Source organism: Suricata suricatta, chromosome 16 (assembly GCF_006229205.1).
Source record: "Suricata suricatta isolate VVHF042 chromosome 16, meerkat_22Aug2017_6uvM2_HiC, whole genome shotgun sequence".
NCBI lineage: Eukaryota > Metazoa > Chordata > Mammalia > Carnivora > Herpestidae > Suricata > Suricata suricatta.
The window spans coordinates 11,824,457-11,837,421 of NC_043715.1; the positions used below are offsets into that span (position 1 = coordinate 11,824,457).

A 12,965-nucleotide genomic window follows, 5' to 3' on the forward strand; every position below is an offset into this window, starting at 1 on the left:
TAGACACTCAATCAACTAATTGCCTAGGTGCCCTTGTCACAGATTCATTTTATACTGGAATTTTTTTCTTTTTTCTTTGTTAAGATTTTATTTTTTTAAAGTAATCTCAGGGTGCCTCAGTTCGTTTAGTATCTTCTTTTGATTTTGGCTCAGGTCATGATCCCAGGGCCGTGGGTTCCAGCCCCTTGTCAGGCTCCATACTCATTGTGGATCCTGAGATTCTCCCTTTGCCTCTGCCCCTTTCCCCTGCTCATGCGCGCGCGCTCTCTCTCTCTCTCTCTCTCTCTCTCTCTCTCTCTCTGTCTCTCAAAAAAAGGAGGGTGGGTGCCTAAGTAGCTCAGTCAGTTAAGGATCCAACTCTTGATTTCAGGTTGGGTTATGAGATTGAGCCCTGCATTGGGCTCTGCACTGACAGCATGGGGTCTGATTGGGATTCTCTCTCTCCCTCTCTGTCTCCCCTGCACATGTGTTTGCCCTCTCTCTAAATAAACTTTAATAAAATGAAATGTTTTCTGTACACCCATCGTGGGGGCTCAAGAACGTTGAGATCAGGAGGCGCATGCTTTACAAACTGAGCCAGCCAGGCACTCCTATAGTGGAAATACATGTTTGTTTGTTTTGCAGGCGGAGGGGAGAGAAAGAAAGAGAGAGAACAAGCTAGGGAGAGGCAGAGAGAAGGAGAGCGAGAATCCTAAGCAGGCTCTACACTGTCATCACAGAGCCCAATGCAGGGCTCTATCTCACAAACCATGAGATCATAACCTGAGCCAGAATCCAGAATGGGACACTTAACCGACTGAGCCACCAGGCACTGCTGGAAATATTTTTTTAAATGACATCCCAAGGGCTAATTCAGATTGAAACAGCATTTAATACTTATGTTTAGTAGTGTTAAATTGATGAATTCCAAATAAAAGAATTTGGAAATACGTTAATTAGTAGTTGATAATAATACATTAGGACTAAATTTTCTCATATTTTGTGCTTTTTTAAGATTAACTTTAGATTGTCTTAATGTTGAAGACCAAATCTCACATGCCCAATTAAATTACTCCTAATTGTTTCTTTCCACCATCTTCAGCATATGGTTTCTCCTAACTGTCAGGTCCTTTTGCTTCAGCTTGATTTCCTGTTTACCCGCTTAAAAAGTCCATTCAAATACTTTAAAACTCTGTCTCTCCAAACTTAGGTATCAACAAGATTTGGAGTAGAATTTCTAGATTATTGTATATTTTTTAATTCACTGATAGCTATGAGTTGAGAGAAACTCCATTTGAGGGGAAGAAAAAATGACTGTTTATACTGTTTCTATATCCCATCCACATTTTATTTATTTATTTATTTTTTTAATGTTTTATTTATTTTTGATACAGGAGAGACAGAGCAAGGGAGGGGGAGGGTCAGAGAGAGAAGGAGACACAGAACTGGAAGCAGGCTCCAGGCTCTGAGCTAGCTGTCAGCACAGAGCCTGACGCGGGGCTCAAACCCTCGAACATGAGATCTGACCTGAGCCGAAGTCGGAGGCTTAACTGACTGAGCCCCCCAAGCGCCCCCCCATCCACATTTTAAATAAGATTAATCAAATAAAGCCTTCCCTGCAAATTGGGAAAATATTTATTTTTAAATTTTAGAGCTCACGAGCTCATGCTGGTGCAGAGAGGGCAGAGAAAGAGAGAGAAAGAATCTTTTTTTAATGTTTATTTTTGAGAGAAAGAGAGAGACAGAGAGACAGCATGAATTGGAGGAAGGGCAGAGAGAGAGAGAGAGACACACAGAATCCGAAGCAGACTCCAGGCTCTGAGCTGTCAGCACAGAGCCTGATGCGGGGCTCGAACCCACAAACTGTGAGATCATGACCTGAGCCGAAGTTGGCCGCCCAAGCAACTGAGCCACCCAGTCGACCCACAAATTGCTTTTTAGGAACCTGTCAAGGCCACGTTTTGGGGGGATTTTTTTCCCCTTCTGGAATGATGCACATTAATTAGAATACTTGAAGTGTCATCTATTTTTATTCCATTCAGACAAATGTAGCATATCTTAACCACCTGACATAGAGGTTATCTTTCTCCATTCTTCATTGTTCATTCTCTTCTGCATCTTCCGTGCCTGTGGTTCAAGTAGAATAGTCTCTCTCCTAATAGCTTTATTGAAGTATGACTGACATACAATAAATTGCACATATTTAACGCATACAGTGGGGTGAATTATGTGTACACCCCTGAAACCATCCCTACAATCAAGATAATGAACATATCTGTTGTCCTAAAGTTTTCTCACGCCCTTTTATAATCCACCTCCCCCTCCTTCCTCTCCCCATCCCCAGGCAGCCACTGATCTACTATACATTAGTGTGCATTTTCTAAAATGTAACATAAACATAATCATACAGCACTATTCTTTTTTGTCTGTCTTCTTTCAGCATAAAGTTTTGGAGATTTGTCCGTATTATTACGTATATCAATATTTCATTTCCTTTTATCACTGGGTAGCGTTCTTTTGTGTGTACATGTTCATATAGTGGTTTTCCATTCACCTGTCGTTTGGCATTTGGAATGGAATATACTTTTTAAAATAATTATAACCATGGGGGATTTTTTTGTTTGTCTAACTAGCTGTTTTCCAGGGATTTACATGCCAAGAAAGGTGAATGAAGGAGCTACCTGAAAAGGTAGTTTGTGTTGCCTTGAATTGACTTTCAGTCATCTATTTCACAGTCTCTTACCTTTGGCAGGCTTTGGTGTTAAGATGTTGAGTACCGCCGACATGAAAAGCAGTCAGTACATTCCCATACACAGCAAACAGATCCGTGGACTGGCTTTTAGCAGTCGGCCCAAAGGCCTGCTGCTCTCTGCTTCCCTAGACAGCACTATAAAACTGACCAGGTGAGTGCTTCAGGGAGGGCGGTGGGGCCTGGGCTGTTTAGTGTTGAACAGCATGGAAATTAGTATCTGTGCTAAGATGGCCTTAGCTTGCGTTTTTTGGTCTAAGACACTGTCTTCTGAGATCCAGGTTCATTGAATTTAAAATGTATTGCTTTTCAAAGTAGATACAACATCATTAACGGTATGTGCAGTGTCCTGTCTGTTTAAAAATTATTTATGTTACAAAATGCATCTTAAGCCATGCAGATCAGAGTAACGCCCTGGAGTTAGTCGAATGACACTGTGGGAGGAGCCTGGGTACCTGGCCCTGCGCAGTTACCGTACCAGCTGGGACTGCTTATTCCTGGTCTGTTACGAGGATCATTCTGCCGAACACAAATGCTCACCAGGAGCTCCCGCTCCTGGGCCATGACTTGTCTCCTCAGTAACCCTCAGTTACTAACTACATTTTCTCTTTCGTGTGCCCTGTGACTGCTCTGGTCCAGATCTGAATGTACTTAGTGCCTTCATCTTTTAGGAAGTAGTTCTGATCAGATGCCTGATAGTTGGCTTCCTATTCTGCAGTTAAATCTGAGGAACATCAGGCACTGTCAGACCTGAGAAACCTTTTGACTTTTCAAGAATGCTTCAGCTTAATTTGCCCCAAAATTCCATGTAGCATTGTGTTTTATATGTATGTGTGTGTGTATATATGTATATACACATCATTTTTTTTCTCTAGTAGTGACAAAACATAGGCAAAAAGGGTACCTTAAATACCAAAGTGTTATTAATGACTACCTCTGGGCGGTTACATTATTATTTTTTATTTTTCTCATAGGTAGATTCTAATTTTTCAGCATTGAGCATTGATTATCTGTATAGTAGATCATTATGGGGAATAAAAGTAAAGTAGGGAATGTACTATTTAAATACCTCTTTAACTTATTCTTTGATTTCTTTACATTTCAAGAGGAAAACCTATAATCCCCCAGAATAGATATTTTGGAATAAAAAGGGGTTATCTGGGCAGTCCCTAGAAAAAGTTGGAAATCCCAAATAGTTTGGGTGTGAGAGTGTATTCTTAAGAGATTATCATTTCAGTGATAATCTTTACATGTTTGTTTTATATTTGACTTCCTTAACGCACCGTTGTAAAAAGCCTTGTGTCTCCACAGCCTGGAGACAAACACAGTGGTGCAGACTTACAACGCCGGACGTCCTGTCTGGAGCTGCTGTTGGTGTCTTGATGAAACTAATCACATCTATGCTGGCCTGGTCAATGGTTCGGTTCTGGTGTATGACCTTCGAAACACAAGCTGCCATGTCCAGGAGCTAGTACCCCAGAAAGCCAGGTGGGTAGCCCCTCACTTTCCCCTGTAGCAGCTTTCTCTTGCACCATTGTACGAATCCTCCTCTTTGAGAATGTTTCACAATTGATCAGAATTCCTCAGAAGGCGGTTCTCCTGAGTCCAGTGAGGTATTGTCACTTGGGAATCACTTAAGATCCTCAGAGTATATGTTCATGATATTTCTACATTGTAGAAAGCCCTGGTACCAAGCATCGCCAGGTTCATATGGCCACTCATCCCTCAGCATGGCAAAATGAAGTCAGGTGTGTGTTCAGAACCAAGCTCCCTTGCATAGGAGCTATGGGACCTTGCAACAGGCTTGCAGACTTGCTTTAATAGCCACATGTCTAACACACAGGAAGAGAAGAGTAAAAGGTAGGCCTATAAAAAAAGTATTTAAATCTTCCCTAATCTCCAGCTAAACCAACTTGGTCTATGATACCGTATTACTATGATTTATCACTTATAACCATGTACAAAGTTGGAGGTTTATAGAGTCAGCCCAGACTCTGAGGATGGGTGGTCATCAGCACCGCTGTGACTCTTCAGAATGTGTGGAGGACCATTTGGGCATAATATTCCCCTCAAGTGTAAGGTTCTCAAAGGGAGAAGTGGAGGGGCGCCTGGGTAGCTCAGTCAGTTGGGTGTCTGACTTTGCCTCAGGTCATGGTCTTGCAGTCTGTGAGTTCGAGTCCGGCATCAGCTCTGCTGACAGCTCAGAGCCTGGAGGCTGCTTCGGATTCTCTGTCCCCTTCTCTCTCTGCCCCTTCCCCCTCTCTTAAGAGAACTTGTATTTCCAATTTGAATATATATCAAAAAGGGAGCATGAGGATCTAAACATAAAGATATCGCCATAGTAATAGTTGGTTGAAAAAACCTAGGCTCAGCACTTTGAAGTCTTTACGTTTGGATGAGGTAGAATCATGCTTCAGTTATGTGGTCTGTGGGCCTGAAGATGACTGACCTAAACTTCTACAAGTGTAAACTTCTAGAATGCAAGCGTGGTCACTGCCGTTGATTATAGAGGGATCCACTCAAGAGAAGGCAATAAAATAGAGCAAATACCAAGGAAAGAGTAGTTGTACGTAGTGTCCATTTCTGTTTCAGTTTGCTTCGTTGTGACGCAGCAGGGCAGTGACAGGAAGGCACAGTGACCGCTCTGGCAGCTTCAGCAGAAACAGAGTTCACCGGGACATAGTCTACAGGCTGATACTTCTGAGAGGATTCTTGGCATGCAGTCCTGGTCACATGCTTGCACAGAGAGACTTGGAACATTTCTAAAGAAACCGTCCTGTTTCTGAAATAAAATGGGTTTTTTTCAGGGGTGCCTGGCTGGCTCAGTTGGAAGAGCATGTGACTCTTGATATCAGGGTCATGAGTTTGAGCTCCACACTGGGTGTAGAGATTACTTACACAAATCTAAAAGAAATGTTTTTGCTTCAGACTGTATTTTAATTGAAGGGTCTGTCAACTGCATCTTGGAAACTTTATTAGATGTATAAGCTGCATTTCCTTTCTGACCTGCCTTGTATATATGTCTAACCCCATTTCTAGAAGCTTCCCACTAGTCAAGTTTTCTTGTAATTGTGACCTTGTAGTATTAAATTTCCTAGTCTTTTTTTTTAATTTTTTTAATGTTTTTTATTTATTTTTGAGAGATGGAGAGAGGCAGCTCGAGCAAGGGAGGGTCAGAGAGAGAGAGGGAGATACAGAATCCGAAGCAGGCTCCAGGCTCTGAGGTGTCAGCACAGAGCCCAATGCGGGGCTTGAACCCACAAACCGTGAGGTCATGACCTGAGCTGAAGCCAGACGCTTAACCGACTGAGCCACCCAGGCACCCCTAGTCTTTTTTTTTTTTTTTTAATTAAAAAAATGTTAATGTTTGTTTATTTTTGAGGGGGAGGAGATAAATCGCAAGTAGGGGAGGGGCATAAAGAGAGGGAGGCATAGGATCTGAAGGAGCTGTCAGCACAGAGCCCATTGCAGGGCTCCATCTCTTGAACCACAAGATCATGACCTGAGCCAAAGTCAGACACTTGACTGACTGAGCCACCAAGGTGCCCCTCTGGTCATTTTTTTTAAAACTGTTTTTAGAACATGTGATATCTCCTCTGAAATTGGATGTAAAGATCTGTATGTGTGCTCTTTTAGAGTTTCTGCAGAGTGGAATGGCAGATTTTACTAAATGTCCAAGGAGTTTTTTGGGTTTTTTAAACATTTTTTTAAACTTTTATTTATTTTTTTTAAATTTTTTATTTTTTTGAGAGACAGAGCATGAATGGAGGAAGAGCAGAGAGAAAGGGAGACACAGACTCTGAAGCAGGCTCCGGGCTCTGTGCTGATAGCTCAAACATGGGGCTGGAATCCACGGATCGCAAGAGCTGAGCTGAAGTCAGACACTTAACTGACTGAGGCACCCAGGCACCCCTAAATGTTTATTTTTAAGAGACAGAGAAAGCACGAGTGGGAGAGGGACAGAGAGTAAGGGAGACACAGAATCCAAAGCAGGCTCCTGGCTCTGAGCTGTCAGCATGGAGCCCGATGTGGGGCTTAAACTCACAAACTGTGAGACCGTGGACCTGAACGGAAGTCAGATGCTTAACCGACTAAGCCACCCAGCCACCCCAGGTCTTTAACTTCTTCTGTAGAGGTAGGAATGTGCTTGAGGGCTCCTGCTAGTGGAGTCTGGAGTAGTACAAGTATTGGAATGTGAGACACGGTTTCCTTCCTTCCCCTTCAGAAGACCGCTGGTATCCCTGTCATACATCCCCAGAGCCGCCTCGGCTGCATTTCCTTATGGTGGCGTCCTGGCTGGAAACTTGGAGGACGCTTCCTTCTGGGAGCTAAAAACGGGCCCTTCTCATCGGCCTCATGTGCTGCCCATGGAGCCAGGGGGTTGCGTAGACTTTCAGACGGAGAGCAGCACGCGACACTGTCTTGTGACCTACAGGCCTGGTGAGTGCTGGGACACCCTTGGTCTGTTTGGGAGCCGGTCTGTTGAGGGAGGTGGGGAGAGCTTGCCCTACCCTTCTGGTGCTTCTGGACGGCCCCTCACAGCCTAGCAGCTCTTGCTACTACCTTGGGGATAGAGGCTCCACCTTCCTCCATCCATCCCGCCTCTGCCCTTCGCTTATGTGAACCAGGTGCGCCCCAGAGTGAGTTAGCCCCTTGAGGAGCCCCTGTGATTTAAACAGTAATAGATGAAGAGGCCTCCTCTGGAGGCCAGTGCGTCCCCTTCAGCGTGGTTTTGTGTCATCTGCCTGCCCTTAAGGAAGATAAAAACCCATGCAGGGGGCAGGCAGGATAAAGTGATTTTTCTAAAAAAGATAGCTTATGCCGAGAATTATTTCCCTCATTGGCAAAAATCTGTTGTAGAGAACTTGCTTTATCCTAGGCTGGGGTTTGGCATTTCATTTGTGCTGTATTATTCTGTTCTTGTTACTATGTTTGCTTTGTAGCTATTCTTGATGATCTAATAAACTGTGGCTCTTGGGCTCCAGTAGTTTGTAAGCATCTGAGATTCATGTTCTTCATTAATTTCTTTGCATCATTCCCGTGGAGCAACACTGATTCTTTGTCCCATAGATAAGAATCACAACACTTTACGAAGTGTCCTGATGGAGATGTCCTACACGCTGGACGGTGCTGGAGAGCCGGTTTGCTCCTGCCATCCTGTGCAAACATTCCTTGGGGGTCCCACATGCAAACTATTGACCAAAAGTGCCATTTTCCAGAACCCAGAGAGTGATGGCAGCATCCTGGTGTGTACTGGGGATGAAGCATCAAATTCTGCCCTGGTGAGCCATGTATTTTCTTACACGGAAGTATCTAGAGCAAAAAGCCACGTTCTCCTTAATTGCACACGTCTGTGTAGGTGTATGGTTGCTTATGTTTGCACAAGGCACACTGGACACACCACTCTGCAATTTGCTCCTTCCCATTTAGCTTCCTAGCTTGGATATCTTTCCATTTCAATATCTGTAGATTCACCTCATTCTTTTTTATGTGAGTTCTAGAGTCCCATGGGCCATCTTGTGAATCTTTTTTAAAAAACTAGGAGCTACTGAAACCCTTATAAAATAATTGATTCAGGCACCAGTTTCATCAGTTCAGGATGAAAGCAAAAGATGAATGATTGATGAGGGGATTGTAGAGTAGAGGGGTCAGTCTTCCACAACCTGAATAGGTTGATCAACCTTAGCATCACCGTAAATGGGTTAACAAAAAAATAATTAGCCTTTAAAAAAAAAGTATGTATTTTGAGGGAGCACGTGTGTGTGAAAGCCGGAAGGGGCAGAGAGAGAGAGAATCCCAAGCAGGGTCCATGTTGTCAGCAAAGAACCTGACGTGGGGCTCAAACTCACAAATTACAAGATCAGGACCTGAACTGAAACCAAGAATCAGATGCTTAACTGACTGAGCCACCCATGCACCCCAATTTGCCTCCCGATGTAAGACAGTATGAAGTACACAGCGCCTTCTATGAGATGCCCTTGAACGTACAGATGCTGAACAGTACAGTTGCACTAGCCATATGCGCTCTTGAAATGTGATTAGTGTGGATGAAGACCTTAATTTTTAAATTCTTACTTAATTTTAAATAGCATTATGTGGCTAGTGGCCACCATATTGGATAGCATCACTATAAAGTAAGGGTAAAGTGATATGAAAAGCATGTATGGTAAAGAAATGTATTGTTTTCAGTAAAGAAAACAATAGAATCAGTGAAGCATGTATGGTGAAAGCTTAATAATTTGTCATACCACTATACTTTTTATTAAAATTTTTTCTCATAACGGGGGTGCCAGGGCAGCTCAGTCGGTTGGGCATCCGACACCAGCTCAGGTCATGATCTCATAGTTTGTGCATTCAAGCCCTGTGTCAGGCTGTGCTGACAGCTCAGAGCCTGGAGGCTGCTTCAGATTCTCTTTCCTTCTCTCTGCACCCCTCCCCCACTTATGCTTTGTCTCTCTCTGTTTCTCAAAAATAAATAAATGTTATGTTATTAAATAAAATAAATATTTTTTTCATAACAAAACGTTTTGAAAAGGAAAAGATAGCACTAGTTAGAGGGCAGGTTTCATGAGGGCAGAGAAAGGGACTTTCTGTCTTGCTGACCCTTCTGTCCCTAGAAGAGTTGCTGGCAGCTTCATGGAAGGGCTGAATGCTGGGCTGGCTTTTCAGAGGCAGACTCATTGCTGGTTCCAGTGGCAGCGCCCACACCTGAACGGTGTGTATCCTGGCTTTGCGAAGGTCAGGAACAGTCTGCTGTGCTCCCCAGGCAGTGCTCTCCCTGCAGCCTTTTCAGAGTTGTCCGATGACATTGGGTGTTGTGTATGGAACCGTGGGATTGCTATATTGTACACCTAAAGCTAATAAACTGTATGTTAACTAACTGGAATTTAAATAAAAATTAAAAAAAAAACAATGCAAAGTTGTCTGCTGGTAAAGCAGGCAAGTCCCCCAGCTGAGTTGAATGACTCCTGACCCTGCACTGTTTGTCTGCCTTAGCTGTGGGATGCCGGCAGCGGCTCGTTGCTGCAGGAACTGCAGGCCGATCAGCCCGTCTTGGACATCTGCCCGTTTGAGGTGAACCACAGCAGCTACGTGGCTACCTTAACGGAGAAAATGGTGCGCATATATAGGTGGGAGTGACTGGGTCTGGGACGCGTCGGGCGTGCTGCCGGTGAGAGGTAAATGTTTGCTAGCACCTACAGCCCTGAGCAAGATCTCTGCTTATTACCTGTGGCCTCGAACTTCTGGGATCATGGTTCCTTTGGATGAATGTGATTCTAAGACCCCAGGTCACTGAAACACTACAGCTTGTGTATTTGCAGTGTCCATCCAAGGAACAAGTGATTGGTACTCTGTTGACATTATCATTGTCTTGGGCTCAAAGCCTTCACAAATCTGTTGAGAATCTGTATTTCTGATCAGACATTCTCCTGGACCGCAGAGAGTACCCTCCCAGCAGTCATGTAGAATGAATATGCACCAAGTGTTTTCTGGAGGATATGACACCCGCCTAAGCGGCCTTGTCACTGGAACTTTACAACTCAGGAATGAATGTTATGTCCCGGGAGAGGCCAACCGGCTGTGTTGCGTGGATGCAGAAGAGTCTTCAGTTGAACACAAGAGGGCACTATACAACCTGGTGAAGAATTCGATCCATTTCTGACCTTGCGTGTTGACAGCCTTTCAGTTGCTTGGTCTCATGCCTGCACAAGTGTGTGGTGGAGCACATCTGGTCTACTTTGTGGCAGCAACAGCTATATTCCGGTGTGCAGTGCTGGGCTGTTGGCAGGCCCGGTGATGGAGGTGGCTGATGAGCCATAGACCCTTTCGGAATGCTGAGTGCATTAGGTTCATCACATTGTGGGAACCAAGTAAAGAGACCAGTTGTTTGAGCAGTGGGGAAGCCTCGATTTTTTCTTGCTATCCAAGGATCTCAGGATTGATTTTATATAAGCCAGGGTTCTGAAGACCCCCTCCTCCCTCTTACTAGGAAAAGATGAGTGACATGTCACAGCTCTTATTTTATTCCCTCCTAGTAAAAGAAGTCAAGGGCAAGGGACTAAGCAAGAGAGGCTTACAAAAGGGAAGCTCCTGAGATCACTGCTGAAAACAGGAGGTAGAGCCTTCCTCATGTGAAACTGGTGTTTGACTTCAGCTTCCTCTGATAATGCCTTCCTTCCCAGCCTTTTTAAAGAGTCTTGTGAGTGAAGTAGTTGTTCTCAGAAAGATAAGAGTGTGTGGAGACCTGTGTGGATTGCAGGGAGGAGCCCGTCAGCTTTTGTTCCAACCATTGCAAACTTCACTTTTCTCCGGTAGAGGGAAAGGTTCCGTTTGTATCTGTTTGCTTTGCCTCCGGCTGCTCTGCTAAACCGCAGTCTGCAGTAGAACACGCTTCAAGGTGTGGGCGGTCAGTGCCCTGTTCTTGGAAGCAGGATGGCCAAGAGTGTGACTTTTTAAAACAATTATTCTAGAAACATTATTTTTAAAACCGTCCTGACCAATAACTCCTGAGCTGTTGCCAGCATTTCTCACCAGCAAAGGGTTATAGCAATAGATTTCCCCAGAGTTTCAAGTTCCAGTTGTGCCTTCTAAAGATGCCAGTTTCCAGATGCTGGGAAAGAGCCTCCTTTTCTCAGAGGAGCTATTCCTTTCAATATGCTGATGATTGAGAACGAGGGCGCAAGCCCAGAGCATCAGCGGCAGAAAGGGATTTGAACCGGAAAGCAGAACTCATCTGGTTTCCACAGATCATCAGAGGATGCAGTTGGCAGGCCCTGGCTGCCTTTGTATTTGGCAAGGACAGACCCCGCGGTAGAGTTAGGATTTGACCAAGGCTGATGCTCATTGAATTCCCCCACACATAGGAACCAAGGAACTTGCTACCAGGGAAGTTGGGTGGATCTCGTGTGTTGCCAATTCTTGCATTCCTCCAGTAAATTTGGATGTTTTAGAGATAAATTTATGTAACTTCAACTGATTTCTCCAAAGAAAAGACCTTGCCCCCAGCCATCCTACCCCTGCACCCCTCAGCCTGCAGGAGATTGCCTCTGTAGTGCCAGGCTCTGCGGTCCTGTGCTGCAGCAGCTCCGCCCCAACATGTCCCCTCACCCGTGCCTCTAAGGGAGTTTTCCCATACGAGGGTTTGGAGTTCAGCCTCAAGATATCTTTTTGGTGTGTATCATTGTACCTGCTTTGACAGACAGGGGAGTGGGATCTCAGTTCATGTTCTGTGTTTTAATGTCTGTATTTTATGTTTTAATGTTAATATGAAAATAAAGCATTGGCTATGTGTACCAACTGCTGGTGTCTTTCTCCTCTGACTGCCGGAGGCGGGAACGTACCTGCCTCTTGGGAAGGGCGTACAGTCTCAGCCTGGTAGATTTCCTCATATCATGCAGTACTGGGTCTGAATTCCAGGGGATCATCCCTGGATCTGAAGTAAACATCTTATTTAAACTGATGAGGTGGTTGAGGTGGTGTAACTGGCAATGCTGTTCTCCAGTTGCTAATGGGAAGCTGTGTGTTTGCTTCTTAAGAACTTCCCCACACTGGTTATTTGTTTGCTCTCAGATCCAAAGGGCTTAATCTTGGAAACTACACTTCACAGATGCCCTTTGCCTTCTGGCTTCCTTGTTACTTTTCTTTGAATCCGGAAAACTGTAGTATGGGGGGCAGGGAGTGCAAAAGAAGATTTACTCGTTTATTTCTTTTAGTCTTTGGCAGCACCAGGTCAGCAGCAGCAGCCCTGGACAAGCGTGGACTCTGGGCTTCTGCTCAGCACCATTCTGGCCTCTTGCCTCAGTGTCTTTCTTGCGTTTGGTTCAGGTATTTCTGTTGCCATAAATCATGGTTCTGGGATTAGATTAGGAAGGCTGAAAATGTTTTCTAGCTGAACAGCCAGTGGAGTATACTAGACTCCAGGAGGACCGGGTCCGTAGGTACAGGCTTGCTGTTGTCACGGAGCCTGGTGCACCAACAGCAAATGACAGAGGTCCTGGAAGGAAAACCCCTCCCCCCCCAAATTCCTAAGAAACCAACGCCATTATTTTCTCTTCCACAGTACTTTTGTTTCCCATCTCGGTGACTGGCCATCACATAAAATTCTGGAAATAGACCTTTGTGTGTCCTTGTTTTTTAATGAGTCAAGTTCTGTATGTTGGTAACATTTGCTTCTGTTTATTTATCCCTTTATAGTTTACAAAGTCTCTTCCTAATCTATTGATTAGTTTTTAAGCAA

The 12,965-nt window shown here is 44.4% G+C and overlaps 1 protein-coding gene across 1 annotated transcript in view; it reads left to right on the forward strand.

Annotated features, from left to right (window-relative positions):
* Nucleotides 1–12,025, forward strand: part of RFWD3 (ring finger and WD repeat domain 3) — a 45,294-nt gene extending 33,269 nt beyond the window's left edge. The window contains exons 9-13 of the mRNA XM_029925780.1: nucleotides 2,732–2,882; nucleotides 4,040–4,216; nucleotides 6,954–7,168; nucleotides 7,799–8,010; nucleotides 9,725–12,025. Coding sequence (XP_029781640.1) covers nucleotides 2,732–2,882; nucleotides 4,040–4,216; nucleotides 6,954–7,168; nucleotides 7,799–8,010; nucleotides 9,725–9,868 — 899 coding nt within the window. The 3' untranslated portion in view covers nucleotides 9,869–12,025. The remainder of the gene's footprint in view (nucleotides 1–2,731; nucleotides 2,883–4,039; nucleotides 4,217–6,953; nucleotides 7,169–7,798; nucleotides 8,011–9,724) is intronic.
* Nucleotides 12,026–12,965: the final 940 nt, after the last annotated feature.